General features: G+C 43.2%; 1 protein-coding gene across 1 annotated transcript in view; it reads left to right on the plus strand.

Moving 5' to 3' along the window:
* The window catches only part of LOXHD1 (lipoxygenase homology PLAT domains 1), a 150,357-nt gene that overhangs the window by 52,594 nt on the left and 83,045 nt on the right, over positions 1–14,718 (plus strand). The window contains exons 11-15 of the mRNA XM_054809183.1: positions 172–332; positions 1,314–1,400; positions 3,773–3,908; positions 5,652–5,806; positions 8,903–9,063. Coding sequence (XP_054665158.1) covers positions 172–332; positions 1,314–1,400; positions 3,773–3,908; positions 5,652–5,806; positions 8,903–9,063 — 700 coding nt within the window. The remainder of the gene's footprint in view (positions 1–171; positions 333–1,313; positions 1,401–3,772; positions 3,909–5,651; positions 5,807–8,902; positions 9,064–14,718) is intronic.

A 14,718-nucleotide genomic window follows, 5' to 3' on the forward strand; every position in this document is an offset into this window, starting at 1 on the left:
GTCATGTAGAAGCCGATCATGTTTGTGCAGAAAATGATAAAATGTCCTGGTTTTCTTTCATACTATCCTACCCTCTCTACCACCCAGAGGAAAGAATGAAAATTATGTTTTTTACCAGGACACCTTTAAAAATTACTTTTTAAACAAAATGTCTTGAACCTTGCTTTGTAGAAAGCCCCTGGTCTCTGTGGATCTGGACAAGTGACATTAAGAATGCAGGGACAGATGCCACCATCTTCTTCCAGATTTATGGAGACAAGGGGAAGTCAGACGAAATGAAGCTGGACAACAATTCAGACAACTTTGAAACTGGACAGACTGACAAGTTCATGGTATGAATCTCATGCTAGTGGTAAATTTGGCTTGCTGTTGTTTTCTGGGGCATAAGCTTCAGCCCTATACATAAAATCAGCAGTATGAGATCTTTACCTCAGTTCTTTTGAAGTGGAGGTGAAGACATTCAGTTTGGTGGTGATGCAGATGATTTTCCTACCTGTGTTCTCCAAACTGGGCTTAGGCTGGTATTCCTGGGTGCTCAGGTGCTGATGACTTCCAGTCATGGTGATAGTGAGTGCCACACCTCCTTTGTTCCTCCTGAAGCTGATAGTCTCCCCCTCAGGCACGGCCCTACTCTTGTTATAGACTGCTCCACTCATTTAGACCATGCTCCTCTAAAGCTAATAATTTATCTGTTTTTTTCCCCCAGTGCCTAAGTGGTCATTAGCCATTTACAGGAGAATTAGCAGTGGCGATCTGGTCTTCAGCTTCCTTGGATGTGGAGCCTCCATGAATGTTTGGGGCTGAGCTCAACAGCGTGTTGAGTTTGGAGGCTGGCAGGGGGTCTTCTTGTGTTTAGGAACAAATACGTTTAAAAGTTGACTAAGGACTGGCCAGAGAAAAATTGAGAAACAAAGGATTTTAATGCATAACTGTAGCCAAAACGTGTACCTCCTTTGCACCAGCAGCTGTAGATGCCTTCGAGAGGAAGAGTGGCTGTGCTTCACAGATCCTGTGTGAGAAAGAGCTGAAGCTTGAGAACAGACCTTAGTTCTTACTGGGGAGAACTGTTTCAAGGAGCTCTCATGCTCAAAAGTGTCTGCATTCAACTTATAAGTTCTCCTCTCCTGAAAAGAGAGGCATCGAGCTATCTTTGCAGAGCAGAGTTTATTATTTTTAAAGAACATTGTGTTTTTTAATTTAGTTTTTTGACTCCTCTCTGATTTGGCTCTTTGCAACCACTTAGTGGTGTGCTTTGTGTGCATGCTTTGCTGACTTACAGAAAAGGATAATGCACTTTTTTTCCCCTCTTATAGATTGAGCTCCCAGATCTGGGCACATTTTATAAGCTTCGGATATGGCATGAGAAAAGAAATCCCTTTGCTGGCTGGCATCTGAATAAGGTGAGAGGGCAGCAAGGGGAAGGTAGACCTGGAGAGCCAGATTAGTCACAGAGGTGTCCACTGTCAGTCCTGGGCCGCTGCATCCCCCAGCTGGCAGCTGAGTTTGACGTGCAGTGGTCAGAGGTCCCTCCCTTTACAGACGGTGGTGGCCAAGGGGTGGAACCCTACATGAAAATGGGATGTGATGAGAGCACATTGCAGCGTTTGCTAAAATATGTGGGGAGAGAAGGATTTGGAGGAAATTCCTTCTCCATCCTGTCTCCCTCAGTTCAGCCCAGCTATATACGGGAAATGAGAGCAATGGGAAATGGCAGCTCCCAAGAGCCCTGATCGATGGTGAAAAGCACACTTCCCCATCCTTCCAGCGTCAGACCGCCGTAGTCCCCCTCACTGCTGCCAGGGGCTTTCCTTTGCTCTTCTGAGAGCTTCCTACTCTTAGACATCGTTACTGTACAAAGGCAAACCCACCCCTTCTATGGCCTATTTAGGCTGGTCATAACAAAAAACTGGTTATGGTAGAGACTTGTATGGTGGACCATAACCTGCCCTGAAGTACTGACAGCCCTGTGGCAGGAGGTGGACACTTGCAGACCAGAGGAACCCATGGAGACTGTGCAGAAGAGAGCAGCACTGTGCTGTTTGGGAAATAAAAAAGGTGATGTGGTTGGTCTTCAATCACATGTCCTTTGTTCTACCAGCAATGATTACAGTGCTGTCAGCCCTCATCTGGGTCTGCGAGGCAGTACGTTCATCTCTAAGCTTCCCTCATACTTCTGCAGAGCTTGGAAGACATTCTGTGCACTTAACAAAACATACACTTTTCTGCGCAGCCATAAATAACTGTGATAATAAATCACAATCTACCGCTTGGAGATTTTTCTCATGTCTCTAATGTGCTGTGACAGATTCTGCTTTCCTGCATTGTCAGGGAGCTGCGAAAGCATATGTAGTCAAACACCTCTCCATTGGGGAGAGGGCATCAAGTACTGCTGTGTTCACCACATGGTGGGAGAAGGTGTCTGGCTGTGGTCTTTACCAAAAAGAAAGTGCTGGTCAGACTTTGGGCCACTGCAATCATCTCTATTAGTTTGTCCACAGATGATGACCAAGAACACTTAGACCTTCCATAGCTATGCATTTCCCTGGGGTATCCTCTTTTCCTGCACAGAAATTGTGTTCAGGAAGGACAAGAGGTATCTGACAGTGTGTCCAGGATTCACTTTGGGCCAAACTGTCTAAGCAAACCTGGTGAAGATGCATGAAAACAATTTGCCTGTATATAGCCAGTTTTCTGGATGCATCAGGCTCATGGCACATTCATCCCATCACTTGTGCATCCATTTTAGCATCTTGGAACTTAGATGAAGCCTTAAAAATGCTTTGTTCCAGCCCTCACACATTTCATGCCAGGTTTCCTTCATGTCAGGGCAGGCTTCCATTTTCTATTACAAGAACACAAGAACAGCCGTACTGGTGAGTCCAAAAGTCCATCTAGCCCAACATGCTCTCTCCTGTGTCACGTAAGTGCACGAGTAGAGAACAGTAAGAAAAGGACAAGCACTTATGATACTTCCCCCTGATATTCTTCCAGCTTTCAGCTATTTGCAGTTGGAAACTTACTTCCTGAACAGATCTACTAAATACGAAAAATTTAGTAGGTTTCTCTTCCATTCATTTGTTTAAAAGCTCCGGTCTCCCCTTGAACAATTAAACTTTTAGCGACTATAATAACGTTTGCAGAGGACTTCACAGGTTGATTGTGTCCTTTTGTTTGCTTTGCACTTTGGTCTACAAGCCTCATTTGATGCACTGTCTTTCTTGTAGCAGAAGGGTGAACAGTTGACCCCTCTCTGCTTTCTCTGTGCCACCTGTGATTTTGTAGACCTTGATCATGCCCTCACTTTACCCACTTCTCCAGCCATCTCCAGACCCCCACCTTATTTTCTCATTACTCCTTTTGAATCTACTGCAGATCTTCAATCATTCTTGCTGCTATTTTCTGGGTTTTTTTTTTAAATGTGCCATGCACTGGTTTTGAGCTGCGAGGACCAGCCGTGCAAGCACCATCCACGATTTGCTCTGTGGATTTATATGGTGGCGTATGACGAGCAATTACTAAGAGCCACGGTATCCATCAAAACTTTCACATCATGGAGCTATTGGAGAAAGGAGGAATGAAAAGCCATCAGCTATGACAGACTTTGCTTCGTGCATTGCTGCAGTGTGCGAATCTGAATGACGGTCTCATTATTAATGTGTGTTATTTCTCTGCTGCTACCTACTCTTGCTTCTCAGGCGAAAAACCTGTCAGGAGCTTGTTGCTTTTTTGTCTTTAAGCCTCTGAACTCACGCAGTGTTTTGGTTTAATGAAGGTAACTCTTCTGAAAACGCTGACAAAAGAAAAATACTCATTCAGCTGCGGCCGCTGGCTAGATATAAATGAAGATGACAATGAGATCGTGCGGGAGCTCCCTGCGGAGGGATCTCTAGTGACTGAAGTCATGCCAGGTGAGAGCCACGGGCTCCACGCAGGGGCTCACTTAGGACCTGAATAGAAAGAAACCCTCTTTGTGTAAGGGATGCACAGGCAGACCGATGCAATTCAATTAGCTTCCCTTTCTGGCACTTTCTCTCTGCAGTATTTTCTGTGTGCATCATTAGCTGCATGAAGCCTCAGAAATCCCAGGCTGTTATTCTGAACAGATTTCTCTGTGGTGGGAGATGGGAGAGATCTGGCCAAAGCACAATTTTTTCCAGAGCTATATATTTTTTTCTTTTTCAAACTTGTGTTTTTTCCAGTCTCTCTTAAAATGTGAAATGCCAGGTTTGAAGGGATGTTCATGGAAAGTACGCTTAACTGAAATGCAGTCTAAAATTTAACAATCATTTTTGGGCTTTAAAGTTTTATTGAGTTATATGCCCATTTATGCAGCCATATGTATAAATGTATAAGATGTTGCACAGAACGTGTGTGCAAGAGCATAGGCACCTTTCAGTACATGTGAGCAATCTGAAGCATTTATTGGGTTAACTATGGTTGAACTGGAGGTTTAATTAAGGAAAGCCACAGAACTATTGTTTGCTTCCTTAAGTGGGTCACTTCTGTCTTGACCTTGTGTCACAAGAATTAAATGTACTTGGAGGGAGAATTTTGGAGAGCAGAATATCTCAAGGTGGCCATTGGGATTTCTCTTATTTCCACCAAAGAATCCAATGGGTCTCCACAGTTAGTAGACCATGAGTCCCCTGTTTTCTGAAATTTCCGATGAGCTCGGTGATCTGCATGCAGCTGAGCAGTTCCTCAGAAGAGGAAGAGTAATTGTAATTGCAGATGTTATTAAAATGTAAATAAACCTGGTTTTGAAATTTATTTTTAATCAACTGTGGAGAGGTCTGCTTGAGTTCAAATGCAGGCACTTTCCTGTGAGGAGCAGTTGTGCTGAGCGGAGGCGAGACGCAGCACCCATGTGTTAGGATGCAGGCGGGTTTGGGAGGGAGGGTGGGAGCATTGCTTCTTGTCCCTTCCCGATGATGGAGAAAAAGGTCTCTGTCCTGGTCCATGGGCTGGTTCTTTGTTGTGAAATTTATTCTGGAAATCATTCCCCCAATGGGATGGGAGAGAAGACATGAGGGCAGGGTGAGGGGAGGAAGGTGGCAGCTCAAAATCCATTCAGCAAAATCCTAAGTAAAGATCTCCAAGGTGACAAGGAGACAAGATGCAATCCGGTCTCCTGCACTCTGAGGATTCCAAGGAGATGGGGCCAACTGGGCTTGTCCTGCCCCATAAAGCCAACATGAAGAGTCTGTTCCTCAGGTCCCTGAGCACTCAGCCCTCTTCAACTCTTTTTGTGTCTGCCTGCCATGCCCCTGAATGCTAAAAATGATATTTTTCCCCAAACATGTTGTTACAAGGTCCCCTGTTGCCAGGACCCTTTCGGGAAGGCAGGAGGGGAGGTAGGAGGGCTAGAGCCCCAAGGAGGCTATGCACTCCATGTGGTTTTACCCGAAGGATGTGCTTCTTTGTAGGGGCTTTATAGGTTTTCTTAACAGTTGAGGAATTCCTTTTTTTTTTTTTTTTTTTTCTTTTTTTCCTAGTGATAACATGGAAGTATAAAAGTCAATACATCAGCAGAAGCACCAACTAGAAGTATGAACACTTAAAATTAATTGCAAGTCTGTGGAAAATGCAGTAAATTTAAATGGCAATTAATTGTGTTGCTGAAATTGTTTTATTAATTTATGCCTCTACAGTGATAAAATATCGAGTGACAGTTTGCACTGGGACGGTAAGTGGGAGCGGCACAGATGCCAACGTCTTTGTCTGCCTCATCGGTGACCAAGGAGACACAGGAGAACGCGTTCTCTACAACTGCATCAACACTGTCAATAAATTTGAAAAAGGCAATGTAAGTTCACACAGCAGCTTCTTAAGATGGGTTTTAAACTGTGTGATGGTTTGTAGATTTTTTTTTTTTTTTTTTTGAGAGAGGAGCATTTGCAAACTTGGCTGATTTCCTTGCCAGTTTGAAAGTGGGGAGAAATAAATCTTGCCCACAGAGCATCATAACAAGTTGCAGTTGGAGGGAGGTTAGGTCAGGGACAGTGTGCCCTTGCTTGACATTGGTATGTTCATAAAAGCGTTTCTTGGCGTGCTCCCCAGCTAAGTACCGATTGTTGAAATTGCATCTTCAGATTGGGGAAGGGTTCCAGGAAATCTGTATTCCCTTGTTCTAATATGGCAAAAATTTGACTCCTAGGGCAAAGGAAGAAAAAGCGTCTTATTTAATGTGAAAATCAGAACCAAGAGCCTAGCGAGTTTCCTTTTTATTTCCTGCAGTCTCCCTTCTACTGTGCTGCACCCAATTTTTGTGTCTTATTTTCAATCTATTTTTCAACATGTTTTTGTATGCCCATGTCCTGAATGGAGGGCGGTGGAAATGGCCTGAACCGAAAATTGAGCTGTTTCCCTGGAAAGCTGGAGATAATGAAGAGGTCAAACTGTAGTTAAAGCTGATCTGATCTTGGTAGGGTGTGTGTGTATGTGTGTGTGTGGTGTCAACCTACTTAATATGTATTCAATTATGAGGCATATTTTGGATCTCTAGAGTCCAACTTAGACTGGTAAAATGTAATCAGTATCTCCTGGAGGACATTTTGAGAATCTGATCACAAAAATCTGCAGATGTCCCCCCCCCCCTTTTTTTTTTTTTTGTCATTATTTAATTGAAGAGTTGGAATGGAAAGAAAACGAGGATAAAAGGTCACGTTTTCAAAATTGACCATTGAATTTAGGCTTCTGAAATATGCATTAGCACTTTGAATTTGCTTTTAAGTGTTCAGAATTTCCAGTTCTTCATGGAAATCACTGAGGTTTTAGACTTTAATAGAGCTTTCATTAGTTTTCTTGTGCCTATAAGACCTGCCCCTGGAAACACATGGCATTTACCTATTGGGAAAATTCATTCTGCTTCTAAATGATATAACGGTTTGCAGACATGGACATTTCAAACATCATATTTTTGCCTATGCACTTACTTTATATATTTTTTACTTTTAAAAGGTAGGTCCAAGCTGTAAAGGACAGCATTTTGTCATTTGGCGAAGTCTTATTTTGTCAAAATGGTAGCTAAATGAGTCATGTTTTGGTGGTGGTTTGAAGGCTGTTTTGATGGATTTCCTAAAAAATATCTTTGGTTTACAGAAGACATAAGTATTTTAAACACAGATGATGACTATTTTATTTTTACTCCCAAAAATGAGTTATAGGGTGACTTGTGTGAAAGGGAAAAAAAATAGGAAAAATAATTTTGGAAATCAATTCATGTGATTAATAGTATCCAGATGATATAAACCAAAGTGGAATCTCTTAACAAAAAGTGCTCTTTTGGCATGAGGAGGTAAAAGCTGGTGAATGAATTGGAAGCTGTTTAAGGATTGATCCTGACAAACTTAGAGCTTGTACATTGAAGAGACTGAATGACTATATCTACACTGATTAACTCAGATACCCTGTTAAAAAGAAATGTAGCTACATCAGTGCGGTCTCTAATGTACAGCCACTTAGACCAATAGTACCTTGATTACCAATTTAACTTGAAAAGTTTGCTTGCAGATGCAAACTAACAGCCTGTATAGAAGGTAAAATTTAAAGATGCCTCTAAATTAGGTGTTTGCCCTGCTGCATTTCCATTTAGTTAGTTACCCATTAATTTGTATCAGTCGTTAATAAGTAAGATGAACATCAGGCTTAATGAGTTAGACTTCACTGACTTTGACTCAGTGAGGTTTTAATAACAAATACTCAGTTCAGCAGTTTTGAGTATGTAAGTAACACTTGTTCATGCATGTAAGCCCATCATTAACACTTAAAACAGTGGTAGTATGTTTAGTTTCTCTTTATTTTAAAGGTCAGTTTGGAGTCATGAATGATAAAAGAAAACACAATTGTTCTAATAAATCTGAATACTTAAATAAATATTGCCTTGCCACCATGCTTTCTGGGAGCTAACTGGACATATGCTACTTCTGTATGTGCTTCATGGGCTTTTGAAGAATGAATGAATCACAGTGTTTGATTAGCTTTCTCTTACCTAACGATGCATCTCAGCCAGATGGTAACATAGCGGTCATGTCTGTCGGTCTATATGCTTCAGATACGCTATGTATTTATACAGGTGTTTACCATACATGTGTGTACATCTGTACATGTACCATAGATACCTCTCCGGCCTGATTCCCAGAGGAATAACTCGATCTTTTAATAAATCTCTCTTCCTTCAGCCATCAGGAGCTGCTGCTCCCAATATCATCTTGGGTAACAGAGCTCTGGTCCGGAGGGGCCATCACTTGGGCTAATCTTGGTAATTTGAGACCTCTTCTGGGGGGAAAAAATATGTAAAATTCATGTCTCTTGTGGGGTATTAAGGGTATTTAGCTGCTGGGTAAGGTTCACACCAACCTCTGAACACACCTCATGGAGCAGCTGGAAATGCCCCTGTGCAGCCATGCCCAATGCTTGCACGCCAGGAAATGGCTGGGTTTAAATTGTTCTCAGTAGTCCATGTCGTCTGAATTTAACGTGGGGTGATGTCTTTGAATGTAGCTCTAAATACCTCTGTGGATTTGGTCTAAAGTGACCTGCCCTGGGTTTCGCAGAAAGCTGATCTCTGAGCAGGGGTTTGAACTTGGATTTCCCGCCTCTCTGTATGAACTTACTAATAATCCAATTACTTTTCTTTTTTGCAGTTGTGGAGGGCATGCAATAATGTGGGAGATTTAAAATGCTGGCAGATCATATATTTGTAAATCTAATGTTATACATCTAGCACAAATATTCAAGCTTTCATTCTTTGGTAAATTAATTTGTACTTTCTCCTTCATCTTGTGAAGAATTATCTTGCAGCGTGCTGATGATGTTGCTTTGATTGCAATAATAAATTTTGTTTGTTTGTTTGTTTTTACGGAGAAATATTGCCTTACCTTTTTTCTTCTCCTTCTCAAAGGCTGATGAATTCTTCGTTGAAGCAGTAACGCTGAAGCAGGTGAGGAGGGTGAGGATAGGGCATGATGGCAAAGGAGGAAGCAGTGGCTGGTACCTTGCCAAAGTGATAGTGAGGGAAGAAGGACAGCCAGAAAGTGAGGCTGTGGAATTCCCCTGCTACAGGTACTGGAAACCATGCTTGCAAATTATGCCTCCATCTATGCATTTGCCAGACTTTGAAGAGCCTAGCTGTTGTTCCAAGACTGGAATTTTCTGAGCACAGCTTAATTCTTTTTATTATTCATTCATTTATTTTTGCTAAGCCTGAAAGCAAAGAGTGTGGATTGGGAGGTTTAAGATATGGTTAACTCCCCTTACCAAACAGATAGCAATCTGAATTGTGAACTTCTCAGCAATTAGCTCAGTAATACAGAGAATTTCCAAAAGGTACAATGCAACCTTCCAGTACCACATCCAGTGTCACTGCAATTGCCTGCTGCAGAAACGCGCTCTGCAATCTACTGCAAGCTGCTAGTTTTACTGCATGTGTGGGATGAGATTCTGGTCCCTCACATGCACATCCCATGTTTCCAGGAGCAATGGGATGCTATTTTCGTGTTGGGAGAATGCAAAATTGTTTTGCTGCCGTCTTGAGAGCTCCTTGCATGAAGGGAAATGCATATCACGGAGACAGACATAGTGGTAGAGCCGAAGGCTGTAACTTGCCCCTATGAGTGGGTTATAAATGTATTCTTCTCTTTCCTAGACAATCAAGTGGTCAAAAGAAATGTGCTGTACTGAGGCTGTCCATGAGGAATTAGAGTACCATCTGTCCTGGCACTAACTAGGGTCTGCCTCAACGTTGCAGCAAAAACCAGAGAGAACTGGGTGAAAACATAAGAGACTAACTTCAGTGTAGTTCAGTCTCCTGTAAAGTCCCACTTGCCCTCTCAGGATGTCTACCCTGTAAGATGGAAGTCCATTGAGCTCCACTTAACAATATCAAGTGCCTGTTCTAAAAAGTCATCTCCTGGGGGACAAGTGGAATTGTAAAACGCAAACACAATTATTTTTAAATTGCAAACAAAGGTAAAACACTAAGCTGGTTACTTGTCCCTTGTCACTGTAAATCAGGAAGATCTCCATTATAATGAGAGGAGTCAGCCAAATACAAAACAGGAGCCAGCCCTAGCCTCTCTGCATCGCTAAAGCCACGTCACATCAGAGAGTGAACTCACCGGGGAGACAGCACGGAGCAGCAGATGCAATGTCATCTTGGTTGTGAAACGCAAGCCAGTCTCTCCCTTTTCAAAGAACAAACCACCACGTTGTCATTGCTGCCTTTTGATATGTATTTAACAACCATATGTTTTAGTGAGTTAAGCAAGCAAGCTAGACAGGTTTTTACTTGGACATGAAGTGTCCACGTGAAAAGCTGTTTTGCTCAGACTCCTCAGAGATATTTCTGTGTCTAACTGCACTGTGCAGCTGGCTCATTTTAAAGATTTCCTTTTGAATTGTCTCCTTAATTGACTGTATAACTAGGTGTCTTCCCTCAGCTTGAAGGGAAGTTTTACACCTGTGGTCAGAAGCATCAGAGTCCATGGGGCATTCCCCTCAGGCTAGGCACTGAAAGACCTTGTGCCCCAAATATTCATGGGGTACCTTTAGGCTTCAAGTCACAAATAACGGAATTCCACTCTTCTTACCTTTCTTAATGTCTCTTTTCCCAAGTGATATCAATGTTTTTCGTGCAGCTTTGTTTGCTGTCCTTGTGCCAGCATTATCTCTTCCTCTCAGATTGAGAAGGTAACATGACTGATCACCTCTAAGCACAGGGACAGCTGATCCCTCTCACTATCTTTGGTGCCTGTGTCTCTTGAGAGACTAGGGCATCATCGCAGTATACGGGTGTCGTCATGGAGTCTGGATATATCTGAGGGCGAAGGTGCTCACCCACTGCATCCTCCATGTGAGGGATAAACGTCTCCATGACCTGCAGCGTTTGGATGTTCCCCTCCAGTCCTGTAGGCCAAGGACAGCTTATGGCCTCGCTGCTTGGGTGGGTGCTCGGAGAGGCCTGCTTCACCTGCTTCTTCAGAGCCAAGACGTTGAAGAAGACTTGGCCAAGAAGAGTGGCCTTCTTTCAGTGAGCCAGTGCAAGCGAGGTTAGTTAGAGATTCCCTCCTGAAGACACCAGGGAAGCTTCCATTTCTGCTTGGCCAGTCTGTGGCCAGCCAGTGGACATGCTGATGTTCTCATTGCCTTCATCTCCAAGACCTGATTAACTTCCACTCTTCTACACAGCGCAATTGCATGGTCTGGAGAAAACAACTTTTGCTGCTGTGTCCTTACTGAAAGCTACTCCATTGACTTTATGCAGCTTAGCTGCTACTGTGGGACAGCTAGAGGACAAAATGCCTTCCAGCAGAAACACATCTCACCTGTGCAGAAAGCTTCACACGCTTCTTACCTCTGTAACAACTAGGCTGTACTAGCGTGTGGAGAGCAGATATTATAGCAAAGAGATGGCTAACCAGCTTCCACTATAACTAATGTCTGTAAGATATCCTTATAGATCTTCATTGAAGTCTCTGTTCTTGTTATTTACATATTCATAGACATGGACATTTTTTGTCTTTTAATTTGAAAGCTTTTTTATGACTGTATAGGAACAGCTATTACCTAATAGTCACAAGAGCTCTATGAGAAGAACTGTCTTTGTTGTACAAGGAGCCAGCACAGATAAAGAGAAGCTAAGTGGATTAATTGTGAGTTTGTGTCAGATTCAGGAAGACCATCGAGAAATAATGACTCCCAGGCCTGTGCTTTCAACTCTTAAAACAGTTGGCTATAAAGGGAATGGCTTGTAGCGCTTCTTAGAGTCGGTGATTTTTAAAGCAGTCATTTGATCTGTGCTTGCAAGAAGTAAATGCAAGTAACTTCTCCAAGCGTTATTTGCAGAATTACTAGTACATCACTTGGATGCATTGCAGTATTATTCCTCCCTTATGACCACACGACATTATAATATCTGTTCTTTTAGGGGCTGAACATTGAATCATTCAGTGGCACAACTGAACAATTTATACCTTATAATACCTGATGTGGTTTAGGTATTGTGATTAACTAGAAAGTTCAAACTATAAAGTTCAAAACAAGAAAGTGCAAAACAAAGGAGTTCACCTTTTGCCCCAGAACTGGAGCCAAACCTTTTTGAAGCTCAGAACTGAGTTCTTCAGATTTCATTTTCTCCTCAAGGCTCTGTGGAAGTCCAGGAATGGACTAGCTGACATTCTCTAAAATAGCCTATTTTTCATAATATTTATATCCCAGAAAGAAATGAATTTTCAATCAGGCAAAGTCATGAGTTCATGATAGGATAGAATTTTATATGCTATAAATCATTACAGCTCCACTGAAATCTTCAATGATACTTCATTACATTTTTTTCTAAGCATATGGACTGCACCATCCTAATTTTTCTCCAGCATAAGCAAAAGGGAACATCGTTAATTCTCTGAAGAACAACAGACAGACCATGAATGGGATGATGCACTAGGAAGCTCCTGTGAAAGAACATTTATTCAATCAAATGCCAAAAATGTTCATCATACAAAGGAACCAGAGAAACCTCCTTTTGTTGCCTAAAAATAGACTGAAATGTCTATGTATTTTACACATATTAATACATATACAGGCTATATTCAAAGACACATACAAATACATTTGCATCTCTGAATCTTATAGATGTGCTAATTATTCTAATTGCACACAGGCTATCATCTGTTGGATTTCAAATGCTATATATGGTGTCACACCATATTTTTTCCCAGTGCTTCCCCTGATCCTTTAGAAATTCTCTCTGAAGTGGCTTTCATGTCATATTTTTGTCCACTTTGGGTTTCACATGGGCACCAGTGATACAGCGAGGAGCGGTCTGAGGAGCATCAAGAAGGATTACAGAGCCCTGGGAGTGGTGGTAAGGGACTCTGGAGCTGGGGTAGTTTTGCCATCAGTCGCCCCAGTCAAAGGGAAGAGGTCAAACCTCTTGTTTATTCCCCATGCTATGTGCGCTTCCACAGAGGCATGTAAGTTGCGTCCCCAGTGAAGCTGACTTACTGACTGGAGTGGCTGGAATTCCTTTGTGCTGCACTTCAGGTGCTCGCCTGTTGACCTCTGATCCTTCTCCCAGTTCTGGGCACCTATTCTTGGCACTGGCATTAAACTGGTAGGAGTGAGATGGACTGAGGTTCCCCTCCCCTGGCAACTTTAGTTTAAAGCCCTCTTCACCAACAAGTTTGACCAACAACACCAAGCTGTGTGGTATGGTCGACATGCTGGAGGGAAGGGATGCCATCCAGAGGGACCTTGACAGGCTGGAGAGGTGGGCTCGTGCGAACCCCATGAAGTTCAACAAGGCCAAGTGCAAGGTCCTGCACATGGGTCAGGGCAATCCCAAGCACAACTACAGGCTGGGCGAGGAATGGATTGAAAGCAGCCCTGAGGAGAAGGCCTTGGGGGTCTTCATTGATGAGAAGCTCAACATGAGCTGGCAGTGTGCGCTTGCAGCCCAGAAAGCCAACCGTGTCCTGGGCTGCATCAAAAGAGGTGTGACCAGCAGGTCGAGGGAGGTGATCCTGCCCCTCTGCTCTGCTCTGGTGAGACCCCCCTGCAGTACTGCATCCAGCTCTGGGGTCCCCAGGACAGGAGAGACATGGAGCTGTTGGAGTGAGTCCAGAGGAGGCCACGAAGCTGATCAGAGGGCTGGAGCACCTCTGCTATGGGGACAGGCTGAGAGAGTTGGGGTTGTTCAGCCTGGAGAAGAGAAGGCTCTGGGGAGACCTTAGAGCACCTTCCAGTACCTGAAGGGGCTACAGAAAAGCTGGAGAGGGACTGGTGACAAGGGCAGGGAGTGACAGGACAAGGGGTAAAGGCCTTAAGTTGAAGGAGGGGAGATTTCAATTACATATTGGGAAGAAATTCTTCCCTGGGAGGGTGGTGAGGCACTGGCACAGGTTGCCCAGAGAAGCTGTGGAGGCCCCATCCCTGGCAGTGTTCAAGGCCAGGCTGGATGGGGCTTTGGGCAACCTGGTCTAGTGGAGGGTGTCCCTGCCCATGGCAGGGGGTTGGAACTAGATGGGCTGTGAGGTCCCTTCCAACCCAAACCATTCTATGATTCTATCATTATTGGACATATAATATCTCTTTAGAACAAAGTATGTGATACAGAACACAACTACACCCTTGCAAACCCACAGTGGCATGTGAATTACATGCACTGAAATCATATGGAAGCTCTGATAAAATAAAAGCTTTTGACAGGTCTTTTGTACTAGGAATATGATGGCACTATACTGAAAAATTCTATTTTCTGCAGCCTGATGTTTTTATAATGTGTCAATCCGTTTGTGTTCAGTGTAAGACTATAAACCCCTGGTTGCAATCTGCTGCTCAGTGATATGCTATTGGAATTACACTGAAGTAAAATTAGAATATTGCAGCGTATGTGCTGAAGGGAAGGAACACTGTGGCATTGCTCAGCCCAATACTTCCTCTGTCACTAAAGTCATCTTCTTGAGAAAAAATAGTACTGCTGCCACTTCTGGCTTTTCTCTTGGCTGAAACAAAGTAAGGAGCCTTAAGCCACTTGTGCTGATAAACCTCCCTCTTCCCCTTCCAGTCCAAGACATACTCCTTCTCACATCAATAGCTACCAGCATTGGTGGGGGGAATTTCTTTATCTAGGGACGCGTTCTCCTTTTTTGATTAATTTTTCTCATCTGTCCTCACTGCCAAAGCAGTTAGCATTTACCCTGCTGCACACAAAGATCTGTT

Source organism: Grus americana, chromosome Z (genome assembly GCF_028858705.1).
Source record: "Grus americana isolate bGruAme1 chromosome Z, bGruAme1.mat, whole genome shotgun sequence".
Taxonomy (NCBI): domain Eukaryota; kingdom Metazoa; phylum Chordata; class Aves; order Gruiformes; family Gruidae; genus Grus; species Grus americana.